The following is a 15,000-nucleotide window of genomic DNA, read 5'->3' as shown; positions in this document are numbered from 1 at the left end:
ATGTTATTTTGCAAAGGAGGAGAAAATGTATGAGGACAAAGTTAGAGAGCAATGATTTTTTTGTTTTATTACTAAAAGAAGCATGTTTGGTGGTCATAGCATGGAATGCTTTAAACTGCTCGATATGTGTTCAGTTTTTCTCATCCACTTTTATGTTACTTATCTATTTATTATTTTTACAATTCTTTTTACCAGGAAAATATATTGTAACATTCAGGTGAAATTCTCTCAAAAATGCACATCTTTAAAAATTAACAAGGCAGTGCTGTTTGGTGAATTGGTATGTAAAGTTGGTGTTTGGATTATAAAGGAAACCTGACTAGCGTAGGCTTTTGTGGGTGTTGTTAGATCGTTTTGGGTTGTGAGTGTAATTGTATGTATTGTGTTGTGTGTTGATGTACACAAATCTGTTTGTACATACGTGTAAAAAATGAAAAACAAAGAGTTTATTGTCATTACAGAATAGTTTGTAGTTCACGCATCTGTATGTTGTAATGTCATAAAAGTCATGGCATGGATGTGGGTCAGCAGTTAGATGGATTCTTCTTCTATGATGAAACACAGACAGAACATTGCCATCCTTGTGAAGTCGGCTTTCATTATTCAAGACTTAGGAATAGACTCATGGGAGGGCAGTAGTAGCATGATTTTCAGATGCTAGAAGACTGGAATTAATGACAATGAATATAGTGTATATTGAAGAGATGGGGAAAATAGGATATTATTTCACTGACTTATATTTTTTTCTGCAAGATAGTTTGGCTTAGAACAATAATAGTATTTTAAAGAGGGGATGTATCCAAGAAAATAGATAGCAGTTTTTTTCCACTATATTTCTAATATTTAAAAAATAGTACTATTATGTTCTCACCTATTACTTTTACTACTACGACTACTACTACTACTACTACTACTATTACTATTACTATTACTACTGCTTCTGTCTCAGTCTCTGATCTTCTTCCTTTTTTCTGCATCTATTCACACTCCTGCTATCACTTCTACTACTATTATTACTGCTACTACAAGTACTACAGTTATGATAATACTTGTGATGATTGTTATTATTTGATAACTTTGACAAAAAATTATTACGTTAACTTCTTGATAAGAGCCAGCTGTTTACAATAGTGCATTGTATCCTCATTGATTATATGGATGGGGGGGGGGGGGGGAGAAGGGATAATAGGAAGTAAATTTGTTTATTGATATTTATAGTCTAGGTTAAGGGAGCCCTTAAGCATATTTAAAACCGTTGCACTTTTTATGTCGCAGAAGGGAAACTTAACGTTATGTGATTGTTATATTGCCAGTTATTTTTTCTGCAGAGAAATGAAGTAATTTCATAGGAAATTTGGTAACTGGTGTGTTTAGAAAGAGAAATCTTTTTTTTTTTGTTGTTTTTATTTTTGTTTTTTGTTTTGTTTTCATGTATGTGGAAGAAAAGAAAATTACAATGTACAAAGAACAAAGAACAAAGAAGGAAACAAAAGGCAACATGTAAAGTTTAGAACACTGGACTTTTCTTTCATATATCATACAGATTGTAAAACTGTCCAACTAGATGAAATGTGGAACTTTGGTTCTGAATGATAGCATGTCATACTTTTTATATTCAATTTTGTATAATTTTTATTCATTATTTAGTTTCATTTCAGTATTTTTGGTTTAATTCTATAATTTTTTTTTATATAAATTTCATACTGTACCTAATTAAATGAAGTTTAAAAGGACCTTTGGAGGTCAGCTGATGTTGGTGCATGCATTGTGCTTTTTGATGCCTTAGAAAACATGCTTAACTGGTTCAAGGAAGGGTCTTGTCTGCAGTTAGTAGATGTTTTCAATGCAAATACCTTTTATAAGATGAGTTCATGTGGCTCTGTATGTTTTGCTCATTGACTGTTTGTACATTTTAAACCTTTTTTAATGATGCCCTTTGCGTTTGGAGTGTTTCTTTATCATTTGTATGTGTATATTGCATTTACTGATGACTGGGTGGATTCCTCAGGCATTGGGAAGAGCACATGGTGCTTCTTATTGCAAGTAATAATATAGCTGGCAAAAAACTCACTCACTCACTCACTCACTCACTCACTCACTCACTCACTCACTCACTCACTCACTCACTCACTCACTCACTCACTCACTCACTCACTCACTCACTCACTCTCTCTCACTCACTCACTCTCTCTCTCTCTCTCTCTCTCTCTCTCTCTCTCTCTCTCTCTCTCTCTCTCTCTCTCTCTCTCTCTCTCTCTCTCTCTCTCTCACATAGTCAACACACTCATTATAAAACACTGATCCTACACAAGCTCTAATATTGAGCTCCATCACAAGCTTCATCTGCCCATTCGCTTTTTCATGTACACAATCATTCACTTATACCTGTGCAAGTCAGCAGATCTGCTTTCAGGTACATGCTTTGGTAAAGGAAAGGACTAAAAATAAAGACCAAAATACAACCAGTTACCCTTGTAATTAATGACTTTTATCGTTATTAGTAGGACTGTGAAGTAGTAAAAATAGATGATGTACATATTTTGCCAAATACATATTTAAAGAGAACTAACTTTATTTGCATATATTTTACAAATGTGGTATATATATATATATACAGTATATAATGTGTACATTTGTGATAGTATTAACCTCTTTTTATGGTGTTATATTTTTTCTTAGGCCTATTCCTGGTAATAATTGAATGTAATCCTGCAGTTCTTAGTCAGTTGCCATAATGAGAGGACTGTGAGTGAAGAAACAGTACTTTGAATTCATACCACACCTTTGGTATTGAAAATGAACTTGAAACAGGCTTCAGTGGCAGTATTTGTACATTAATTTGTATGCTCTTTATAAGGTGGTTGGCATTACCTTAAATGTTGTCTTCATCCAAGGGGATGTTAACCATTTTATGATTGTTATTAATGTTATCTTTTTTAATCCTCTTGTGGATGAGTTTAGTCAAATGTGTAGGTAACAGACTTTGCTCTTGCAGGTGCAATATTACCTGAACCCAACCCTATTGTCAGCAGCATGGCACTTGTCTTACTCTCAGAGCATGATTGGTGACGGGTAAAATTGTCTGTTGGTTTTCCTGCAACATGTTTTATTGTGCACTCCCTGAAATCTGTATTTCAGTGATGTGTTAGACCTGGGATTTACTTTCTTTTTTAATTGAAGTTCTTAATGAAATATTTTGTTATTTCTTTTTGATAAATTATTTTCGTTTCTCGTCCATCAAGTAGAGAATTTGTTGATATGGAGTCACAGTTTTGCTTTTTTATCTATCAGTGTTGTGTTTCCTTGTGAACATTCATGGCCAGGCTTAAGAATGTAAAGATATCTCTTTGGCAGATCTTTTTATGCTTTATTGTTACAGTAGTGTATGTTTAAAGTTAATGGAAGTAAAATTTTTGAATCTCAGTTTAAAGAAAGTTCTGGCCTGTAAATGTATATAATATCTCTATATATATGGCTGTTCTTTGACTTCACAGAATTATCTCATTTCCACAGCAGAGTGTTGACATCGTGACTACGCCGACTACACTACGGACAGTTACGGACAGCCAACACAGCGACATACTACTACCCTAACCAACCAACGATCCAACAAACCAACCCCCTGTAACCTTTTTAGACATCCACCAACAGTCATGCTCCCAGTGACGTCAAAACACTTCATTGTATCAAAACTAGCCAATGACTGGGCCCCAAAGGCCGATGTGTACGAGTGACTTCACAGGTGACCTTCTAGGGATTAGGTACATGATGTCTATTGTGTATATGTGAATGGTCCTCCTTCCTCACCCTCCCTTTCCCCTCTCCCTCACGTCACCATCCAGATTTCCCCAAACTCCTCCCCTTCCCCTTCTTAATGTCATTATCCCTCAAATAGTACCCCTGCCTTCTGTCAGAATTGATAGCTGTGGGATTTTTATTTCCTATTTTATTTTTATTATTATTATTTTTTTTTTTTTTCAAGAGATTAATAAGCAAGGTGTAGGTGTAGGTATTGTGAATTTTGAGTACTTCATGTTGTTGTGGTGAGAAATAATGAATGGATGGTTTTCACAGTTCATGAAGGAGAGCCATAAGTATCATGGCTACAAAAAGTATTAGGTGTAGTTTAGATTGTGAACCACTATTTGGTAAGATATATATATGATCAGTTTTGTACCAAGTGGATACCTCAGTATTAGAAGTAAATGTATACTATTCCTACACTGTCCCTGTATATCATGATACCAAAAGTATGGTTCTAGTGTTCAAAAATCTGTATAATTGATGTATACAAATGATTAAAAAGCAAGGTGTTTAGTAATTGCACTGGAAACTGTTGTTTGATCAGATATTCATGAAAGTTCTCAATAGAATTCTACTGTTTATGATGACTCGGTACATTGTTGTAAAAGCCAAGGGTTTGTAAATTTGGGAAAAAGGATGAAAAGAAGATACAGTGATGAATAACCTCAGAACACATTTTCAGAAGTGCCCTGTAAAGAAATATATATATATATCCTAACCTTAATTGCTAGAGCCTATATAGTGTCACCCTCCACCCCCTGCCCTGTTCCCTATATAACCGACTACAGTATGGTGTGGTAGCGACTGGTGTCTCATGACCTCATCCAATACGAACAAGGCCTGTAGGACTTTCGGTTTGGTGTGTCGATTTCACATTCCATTTCCACCTACAATAGTTTTGTAGCTGTGTTCAATTGTAAGTAGAGTATCATCCAAGTTGGTGTCCCACTATGCAGAATTTTGGATTAGAGTAAAGAAAGATTGAACAAAAAAGACATTGTTCCATTTCAGTTCTGTAGAGAGGTTAGGAAATTTGGTTCGTTTTGTTTCATTTTGTGTTTGTCAGTGATGTCAGGATGATTTTGTTTATTTATATTTATTATGATATAATTTTTTCTAACTATTACCATGTTGCCTTGTGGTCTGTAAAAATGTAACTTCTTATTGCTGTAGCAACTGTTGTTATTGTTTTTTATTTTTATTTATGTTGTTTTTCTTAGCTAATGGAGGTTGTTTCTTCCATTAGTAGATGAATGTCCTTGCTGGAATCTTGTTTTCTTGATTGTCATTTTTGTAGAGGATTGAGAAGACAAGAAGTGACCAAATTATCAAGATCTTAAAAGTTGATTTACTGCAACCACATTGAGCATTACAGCTTCCACTAGTAATGTTACTACTGTAATTGTTATCATTGTTAATGGTATTCGTATAATTATGATTATTATTATTGCTACTACTATCATATTTGTATTAATCATTGCCAACTTCATCACTTTCATTATAATGATTTTTTAAATGATTTGAAAATGTTGGTATTTGGTATTGTATCACAGCGATGCATATGCTAATGCAAGATGAGGATGGTTTTCATTCTTACCATTGACTTTTTTTATTGAACAATTTTTTCTTTTCTTTTTAATATTTATATATATTGAATATATAGATAAATGGTAAGATATATGGAAAGCCTCACAAGAAATATAAGTCAAAAGACTTAGGAAATGACTCAATTGACAGACGTGGGCAAAGACTTAGAGAAGATCTGACTGGCTGGAATCCCAGAAAACCAAGAGACAAAGCTGTTCTTTGGTCGAATGTTCTCGTCAGTTGCATAGCTAGTTGTAACCTGCCTGTAGACACAGCTGTGTGTTCTTCATTTGTTCTAGTTATTGTAATTTTATTCATTCAGGCTGGTAGTCTGGCAGATAGATAGAAAATTAAGAGAGACAAGATAGGAATGTCATATAATTATTTCTTCATTTAGCTTAGCAAGATTGAGAAACATTTACAATAGGGTTTTCTGGCTCACTGACCCACTCACAACTTTTTTGGAAGACCCAACAGTACGACTGAGGACGAGTTTGCAAAGTAAGACCTTGGAGAAGTGCGATGGTGAGATCTGATGGCCATTAGGAATGCCGTCTTGTATTAATTGTTAGTTGTTTTTATTTACTTTTTTTCTTTGTTAAGTTTCATTACCCGTACTTTCCTCTAGTGGTCTTAAGGACGCAGACTTGCCGTGACTTTGATCACATGTACCTGTTCGGGAACATAGTCGGTGTTCAATCATTTTATATGATGGGCCACATTTCCCTAGGAATCTAATTTATGTATATATTTATTATCATCTTTTTTTTTAAATAAAATGAAATAAACATTTTTATGCATTATTGTAAAGCCATAAATTCTTGGTCACCAGAAGTGCACAAAGAAAAATGCAAAGTACAATTGCAAGACCAGCTAATTTTCTGTCGTGTTCGCTGTTATTTTGTGCCAGGATCATGCCAGATTTCTGTTTGTATTTGCCCAAAGTTTGGTTGTGTTTGAAGTATGGATGTAAATAGTTATTTGTCATGAAACCATTATAGTATGATTTCTGAAACCCCTCCAAATGAATAATAGTAAAATAGGTACGCAGCAATTTTGTAAAATGTTTGATGACGTGTACGTTTTGCTAAAGCAGACATTGAGCAGAAAGGAGGTACTGTTCTCTTGGAGAATTCCATGTATTTTCACTTTTAGTAATAAGGCTTACATTTGCATACAATATAAAGGAAATAACAATATAAACCAAACACACAAATTTTGATGTATTATTATCCTCTATTGATATGCCCTTATTTGGAGTTGTATATGCATTACTTTTCATGTTTTCTGAAGAGTTTAGTGCTTTTTTTGTTTTAATCATTAATAATTTCTAAAAAATAGAGAATTGAAATAAATAAGATAATTGCACTGCTGACTTACATAGACTTAGAATGGAAAAAATGAAGATCAGTCATATCGATTTAGCCTGATTAAAATTCTGAAACTGAAGAGATACAAAGTAGATCAGGGTACACAATGTCCCCTGAGAAGAGAATAATTGATTTGTCATTAGTTTCATTTTCATTGTTTGTTGTTAGTTTCTAATGCTATAAACAAAGGACACATATTTAATGAAAATAAATTCAATATTGATTTTTGTCAGCTATGTGTGGTGTTAATAGTATTAAGTAAAAATGATTTCTGCAACATTATTGATCTATCATGGAAATGCAAAGAAAAGAAAATTCAAACATATCTCAGTTTTCACCAACATTAACACCTTTGAGAAAGCTAAAGGAAAAGAGGCCAGAAGAAGTGTTATATAGTATCCAACTAATTTTGCATAGTCTTTTCTTATTCCCTTTCCACTTACCCTATTTGTTAACTCTTTTTTTTTTTTTTTTTACCTTTTTCGCCACAATACATTAGCGAAATGCCATTTGACCTCTGACGCCTGGCACAATTATTTGTTGTGACCCTCAGCCATTCTGGAAATCCGCAAACTTCGCCTTATTGAACCAAAAACCTTCCTTACCTGGTGGCTTCATCCCCAAGTCCCGCCCTATCGCTATATTTTGAATACGCTGTGAATGACCTTAGATGTTGACACGGCAGAAATTTTGCAATAATCGTCTATCACACAAGGAGCACTTTTTCCGTCATTGTTTTCGTTTCCGTATGAACTTCACGTATGTAAATGGTCCCTATTACAAGTCGAACCTCGTGCCATCCGGGTAAGCTCACGTCCCGGGAATCACACACACATTCTCATACATACCACGTTATTTTAAAGAAATACAATTGTATATTTTGTATAGAAATATTTTAGAGCATCAACTAATGTTTACATAAACTGGTTCTGTCAAATTTGTCAATAAAAAAACTATTGGTACCGATTCCCCGTAGCACATCAAGACGGAAATGATCACTACCGTCTTCGTCTGGGGTACATGCAGAGAGCCTCTATTTCACGCGAAAGCATAACAATTTACGGAAAAAGTGCTAGTTTGGTAGGGCCTTTTCTGATCTGTTCTCGTGAAAAGGTCCAACATAAATCCAGAATCAACCTACATCTGTAGATAAAAAGATACATACATACAGAAATATACAGATAAATAGATATACATATACAGATATATATATATATATATATATATATATATATACATATATATTATATATATTGTATATATTATATATATTATATATATTATATATATTATAAATGTTATAAATGTTATATATATTATATATATTATACATATATATAGTAAAAATCTCGCACCGTTTTTACTATGCTTTATGTAATCAGTAGAAGGAGAAACAGCATTTAATTCTGCGACAGTGCATCTTTGCCAATTACCGATACTTTTTAGCTTTTCTATAAATCGTACAGCGCAATGAGGCAATTCGCCCTCAGCAATTTGGCAATGAATATGAATGTCAAAGTATAGACGTCTACAGCTTCGTCTTGGGTAAAGGAATTTATTACCAGATGAGGACGTATCGAGCAAGAGGAAGGTGGGAGATCAGCTTGAGCTTCTTCAGGGTAAGTGTGTAGCATCAGTTTTTCCTTTTTTCTTTGTTTGACGAGAGTACAAAGTCTTCGGTTAGCGATTCGATATATCTACTGAATTATGTGACACACTGGGAACAAGATTTTTTTTTTTTTTTTTATAGAATTCTAATGCACAAACGACGTACATTTGCTGGGGAATCATGTGTGGTTGGGAGATTCAATTTCTTTCTCATATTGACAGTGTTACAAGGATAATATTCATTGCTTTATTCTGGCTGGGTAAAGCAATCAGACGCAGAGGATAAACATTATGCTGAACATTCTGCCTTCATTCTGGTGGTCATATTAAACCTTTCTTTACACTTATTTACACTTCAGTAGGATGGTCTGACGTTTTGTATGGCCAGCACTGCCACTAGACAGAGCAGGGATAAGAACACCATGGGGCGTCAAAGTTCAACTTCAGATCGCAAGGAACTTCGAGCACCTCTAAAGATGGTCCTTTGAGATCTGTGATGGTGCAGTGGGCGTTAGGTAGATGAAGAAATCCAGCAAAACAAGTGTCTGTAATTCTGTAAAGGAGAAATCCACATAATTTTGGATGCAATTTACCTTCAACTTTCAAGATTAGTCTGTCTTATCACAGTCCTTTCCATGACCCTATATACATATGAGGTGAGAGTAACAGACCTGAATTTAATACTGCTTAATTTACACGTAGGGGGTTTAAAGCCAGATTTCCACGCTGATGGAAGGGTACTTTCCTAGTGAAATTAATCATATGTCGCTGGGGAAAATGCATAAAAAATGAGGAAAATGCTGTGCTCATTTTTTTTTTCGTGAAATGTCTCTGCACATAGATAGCTCCGTCACAAAGGAGTCAAGTAGTAGACAAGGCATGTCATCTGTAATGCCGTCTTCGTCAAGAACAGTGAATTTACCTTTTCTAAGAGGAGACTGCTCTCGAGAAATAATAGGATATTCGTCATCATCCTCATAAGCAATTTCAGTGTGAGAATTCGTGTTCATTTCGGTGTTCTGGAGAACGTCAACAGCATTCTGAGGAAGTGAAGATGCATTTGAGGTTTCGGAACACTGCGTCGAGAAAATGTTAGCTTGAGTTCGTTCGCTCTGGCTGTATAAATATAGTTTTTTAGTTGGGAAATGCTGTGCATGTAACCCATACCTTCTTCGGAGAATGATTGATGCCACTGATATCTTGTCGATATTCTGAAATGTGTTCTTCATTTCCATAACCTCCCTGTTTGCCTTCAGAAATGATTTTAGGTTCTCTGATATGTACCATTTTTTTGTTTTTGTTTTCTGAAACAGCGAATGGTAACTTTCTATCTTTCATGATGTCTTCTTGTGCTGACAGTATCTCATCCTATAAAAAAAAAAAAAAAAAAAAAAAAAAACAGACGGTACTGTAATTGGTAATTAAAATACTACTCTTCGTTTTGAATTTTGAAATTTGGATCTGTAGGAAATAGAAAGTTATGATCACTAACCAATTTTAAAATTATATCAAAATGCAATAGTGGTGAATGTAACCCTATGTATACACCTACCTCTGGCACACTCAGAAGCAGGAACGGGAGGCAGTTCGACAAGTCCTTCGTGTACGGAAATTCTTTGTAGAATCTATCGTTTTCCCAAAGACATTTCATTCTGCATGTAGGTCATCCAATAGAATAATATCAGCAATGCATAAAATTTCAGGGAAACAATCCTGAACCAGCGGATTTAATCTCACAGACATGTTGCAGAATTGGGGAAATCCACCCGCTATACAAATCAAAAGAAGTTGATAATATTCTGGATCAGACACATGACTGTCCTCTGACCATAATGTAGGTTAATGTACCGACATCCTTTTATGAGTAAGGATGAAATAAATAATACACATCTCTCTTCTTCGGGAAGCAAATGGTTCTTACAAGTATAGACAACCGATCGACTCCTCATTGCTATACAATACAACTGAATTCACCATGATAAAGGCCTAATATAGGTAAGAGCTATTTCCATGTCTTTCCAGTATTTGATAACATCCGAACCAAGTTATATTCGATAAATTCCTCGGTCTGGCTGTCAGCACCGCATAACTCTTTCTTCATTAGTCTCCCCGCCTTGCCTTGCGGAGGGAGGGGGGACTCTCCTATATCTCTTCCTGACATGATAAAGATTTAGCGCATTCTGGTTGTCAGGGATTCGCACGCACACACGCACGCATGCACACGCACGCACACACGCACGCACACACGCACACGCACGCGCACACGCACACGCATACACACGCACACACACACACACACACACACACACACATGCACACACACACACACACACACACACATGCACACACACACACACACACACACACACACACACACACACACACACACACACACACACACACACACATGCACACACACACACACACACATGCACACACACAAACACACACACACACACACACACACACAAACACACACACACACACACAAACACACACACACACACACACACACACACACACACACACACACACACACACACACACATTCTGTATATATATGTATGTGTGTGTATTCATGCATATATTGCATAAGACCCTGCATGTATGAAAGGGAAGATGTGCTGGAATTAAGACCTTCAGAAAACCTGCTCAGAGTTTGAAAATTATGCAAACTTCGTTAGCTGGATCATATTTTTTTCAGTCTAAAGTGTGCCTTCTTATGGATAAACTTTAGTAGACAAATAAAAAGGAAGAAACACAAATACACAAATAAGAATGAAGAAACACAAATACACAAATAAAAATGAAGAAACACAAATACACAAATGAAGATGAAGAAAATGATCCAAACAGGAAATTCTTTCTGTCTTTAAGCGTCTTTCACCCTGTTTCTAGTGTAGGGAGAGTGCGTGTAAATAAGTATAGAAGAGAAGGGCGAAGAGAGTGGTATCAACCGTCTAAAAATACCCAAAGATTTATTCGTATTCCGGAATCCTCCAACCCCCACCCCACCCCCCCAAAAAAAAAAAAAAAAGTAAAGAAAAAGAAAGAGAAAGGAATATAATCTTTTCGTCCGTATCCCCTTAAAGAGGATCCGCCCCCCACGAGCCTAAAAACAGTATTAGCCGAGGTCAGTGACGCCGGCTTCAATATGGCCGATGTCCAGAGCTCCACCAGGATCCTAAAAGGGAGTATTAATAGATTAAAGACTCGAAAACACCGCTGGAATCCTAATATGAAGTCTGTTCGTAGGTCAAGGACGAGGAGTAGAAGGCAGGGGGACCAGGCGAAGAAGGTAGCCAAGAGGAGGAGGAGGAGGAGGAGGAGGAGGAAGAGGAGGAGGAGGAGGAAGAGGAAGAGGAAGAGGAGGAGGAGGAGGAGGAGGAGGAGGAGGAGGAGGAGGAGGAGGAGGAGGAGGAGGAGGAGGAGAAGGAGAAGGAGAAGGAGAAGGAGAAGGAGAAGGAGAAGGAGAAGGAGAAGGAGAAGGAGAAGGAGAAGAAGGAGAAGAAGAAGAAGAAGAAGAAGAAGAAGAAGAAGAAGAAGAAGCCAGGCCAGGCTATTTCAGGCCTACCCACAGCGCCCCTAGGCCTATGAGAGCTCCGAGCCAATCATTGCCTTCCGAACTCGCAGCATCATCGTCGCCATTGACCCGGCCTTCCGCGTGACCTCGCGCTGACCCGGTCGTAAGCCTACGTCGGGGTCGGGGTGGGAGGGACGGAGCGGGTGGGAGGAGGAGGAGGGAGGGGGGGGGGACTTGGCAGCGCGTGAGGTTAAGATGGGTTGATGGGGGGGGGGGGGGGGGAGGGGGGAATGAAGGAGAAAGGAGGAGGGGGGGATGAGGGAGAGGGGAGGAGGAGGGGTGAATAAGGGAGGGGGGGAGACGAGAGATAAATGAGGGAGGGGGAGGAGGGGTGAATGAGGGAGTGGGGAGGAGGGAGTGGGAGGAGGAGGGGAGGAGGAGGAGGGTTGAATGAGGGAGGGGGAGGAGGAGAGGTGAATCGGGGAAGGGGGGAGAGGGGTGAACAAGGGGAATGAAGGGAATTGAGGGGAGAGGAAGGGGAGAAGGAGAGAAGGGAGGATGAAAAAGGAAAATGAAACGGGTGATGAGGATGGAAAAGAAGAAGAAATGGAAGAAGAGGAAGAAGGAAGAAGAGAAAAGAGAATAAGAAAATATGTCGTGAAGAGAGGATAAGTAAAAGAGAAGAAGGAAAAAAAGAGACGAGGAGATGACGAGATAAAAAAAAAGGTAGACAAAAACGAGAGAAAGACAGAAAGAGAGAGAGAGAGAGAGAGAAAACAAACAAACGAAAGGGAAGAAGCAAAAGGACCGAGGATGAGAAAGGATTACGAAGAGGGAGATGAAGGAGGCGGAGAGGGAAATGAGATGGACGGATGAGAAAGAGGGGGAAGGGAGACAAAGAGAGAGTTTGGGACTTATGGCTCGCGCCAGATTACCGGCTGTTAGGCGGCTGAAGGGGGGGGGGGGGAGGGAGGGAGATGGAGGGAGGGAGGGAGGGTTGGGAGGGAGGGAGGGAAGGAGAGAAGGAGGGTGGGAGGAAGGGAGGGAGGGAGTGAAGGATAGAAGGAGTGAGGGAGGGAGTGAGGGAGGGAAGGAAAGAAGGAGGGTGGGAGGAAGGGAGGGAGGGAGGGAGGGAGGGAGGAAGGGAGGGAGGGAGGGGGAGAAGGAGGGTTGGAGGGAGGTAGGGAGGGAGGAAGGGAGGGAGTGAAGGGGAGAAGGAGGGTGGGAGGGAGGGAGGGAAGGAGAGAAGGAGAGAAGGAGGGTGGGAGGGAGGGAGGGAGTGAAGAATAGAAGGAGTGAGGGAGGGAGTGAGGGAGGGAGGGAGGGAGAGGGAGGGAGGAAGGGAGGGAGGGAGGGAGGGAGGGAGGGAGGGAGGGAGGGAGGGAGGGAGGGAGGGGGGGGAAGGAGAGGGAGGGAGGGGGAGGGAGGGAGGGAGGGAGGGAGGGAGGGAGGGAGGGTGGGAGGGAGGGAGGGAGGGAGGGAGGAAGGGAGGGAGGGAGGGAGGGAGGGAGGGAGGGAGTGAAGGAGAGAAGGGGGGTGGGAGGGATGGAGGAAGGAAGGGAGGGAGGGAGGGAGGGAGGGATGGAGGGAGGGAGGGATGATGATGATGATGACGATAATGATAATAATGAAGATAATGATGATGATGACGATGATGATAATGATGATGATAATGATGATGACGATGATGATGATAATAATGATGATGATAATGATGAAGATAATGATGATGATGATAATGATGATGACGATGATGATGATGATGACGATGATGATAATGATGATGATATTGATGATGATGATACTGATAATGATGATAATGAAGATATTGATGATGATGACGATGATGATGATGATGATGATGGTGATGATGATGACGATGATGATGATGATGATGATGATGACGATGACGATGACGATGATGATGATGACGATGACGATGACGATGACGATGACGATGACGATGATGATGATGATGATGATGATGATGACGATGATGATGATGATGATGATGGTGATGATAATGATGATGATAATGATGATGACGATGACGATGACGATGACGATGATAATGATGATGATGTTAATAATGGTGCAAATGATGCTAATGACATTAATGGTGCTAATACTGATGATCTATGATTTTGATAGCGCTAATGGTGAGAATGATGATGGTGACGATATTGCGGAAGACGTAGATGGCGCTGCTGCTGTTGATGGTATTGCCAATGACGTTCATGATGATATAAGAAAGACGAGAAAAGGGGAAAAACGGAATAAAGAAGGAAGAGGAGCAGGGAGGGACGACGAAGAAGAGGGGAGAGAGAGGGCCGGGAGAGGGCGAGGAAGGGGCAGCCAGGCAGGGGCGGAGGCAGGGAGGCAGGGACGTCGGCAGGGAGGCAGGGACGTCGGCGGGGAAGGTGGGATTCCGAGAGACGGAGCGGATGAGGGTTAAGTTCTGATACCTTTCTTGTACTTGATTCAGTTCGACGCCGTTTATTCCTTTCTCTCGTCATGATTTAAGAAGAGAAAGAAATAAAAAAGAAAGAAAAATGTATGTATTAAAATGTATGTCCTAAAAGCTAGTATATATAAATGTTCTAAGATATATGTCCTTAATGATAGCATATCGGAACATCATCTTCCGCTACAACTCAGATATTAGTTTTCTCATGCAATATTTTGAACATATCTCTCGAAAAGCATCATTTATGCCCTCAGCGGGTGCGGCCTCTCCTCTCCCCGTGCCCCTACCCCAACAGCTGATTGGTCGACGCGACATACCACCGTGCCCATCTGCCTCATTCGCTCTGTGCCCGTCGCCATGGCAACTACCCTCGTCGTAAGGCTGAAGCTTGGGGCGTAGAGAGGAAACGTGTGCTTTTGCGTGTTTTTGCTCTGGTTTTAATGTATACGGAAAGTGCTTAGCTCTGGAACGTGTTTGTTAGTCTTTGATGGGATCTGTTCATTTCAAATCATGATAAACGCCGTGTAAATGTTGTTTTTTCATGGATATACCTCTATAATTTCTACCTTTGGAACACCATTTTTTCCCAGACAGAAAACACACGACGGGAATACGCAATTGAAGGAATGGAATATTCTCAG

At 39.2% G+C, this 15,000-nt stretch overlaps 2 protein-coding genes across 5 annotated transcripts in view; both read left to right on the top strand.

Moving 5' to 3' along the window:
• The window catches only part of LOC125044441 (RNA-binding protein 45-like), a 33,377-nt gene extending 26,770 nt beyond the window's left edge, over positions 1-6,607 (top strand). For 3 of the 4 annotated variants that reach the window (XM_047641118.1, XM_047641119.1, XM_047641116.1), the window contains exon 10: positions 1-6,607. This exon is cut by the window's left edge and continues 1,167 nt beyond it. The gene's annotated coding sequence lies outside the window, so the exon portion shown is untranslated. The other variant, XM_047641117.1, reaches the window with a different exon arrangement.
• A 7,416-nt stretch (positions 6,608-14,023) lies between these two features.
• LOC125044141 overlaps positions 14,024-15,000 on the top strand; it is a 13,990-nt gene continuing 13,013 nt past the window's right edge. Inside the window, exons 1-2 of the mRNA XM_047640593.1 lie at positions 14,024-14,111; positions 14,655-14,754. Of these exons, the coding sequence (XP_047496549.1) occupies positions 14,024-14,111; positions 14,655-14,754 (188 nt within the window). The remainder of the gene's footprint in view (positions 14,112-14,654; positions 14,755-15,000) is intronic.

This window comes from Penaeus chinensis, chromosome 35 (assembly GCF_019202785.1).
Source record: "Penaeus chinensis breed Huanghai No. 1 chromosome 35, ASM1920278v2, whole genome shotgun sequence".
Lineage (NCBI taxonomy): Eukaryota > Metazoa > Arthropoda > Malacostraca > Decapoda > Penaeidae > Penaeus > Penaeus chinensis.
The sequence above is the reverse complement of the archived record's forward strand: the minus strand, read 5'-3'. Positions and strand labels throughout refer to the sequence as shown.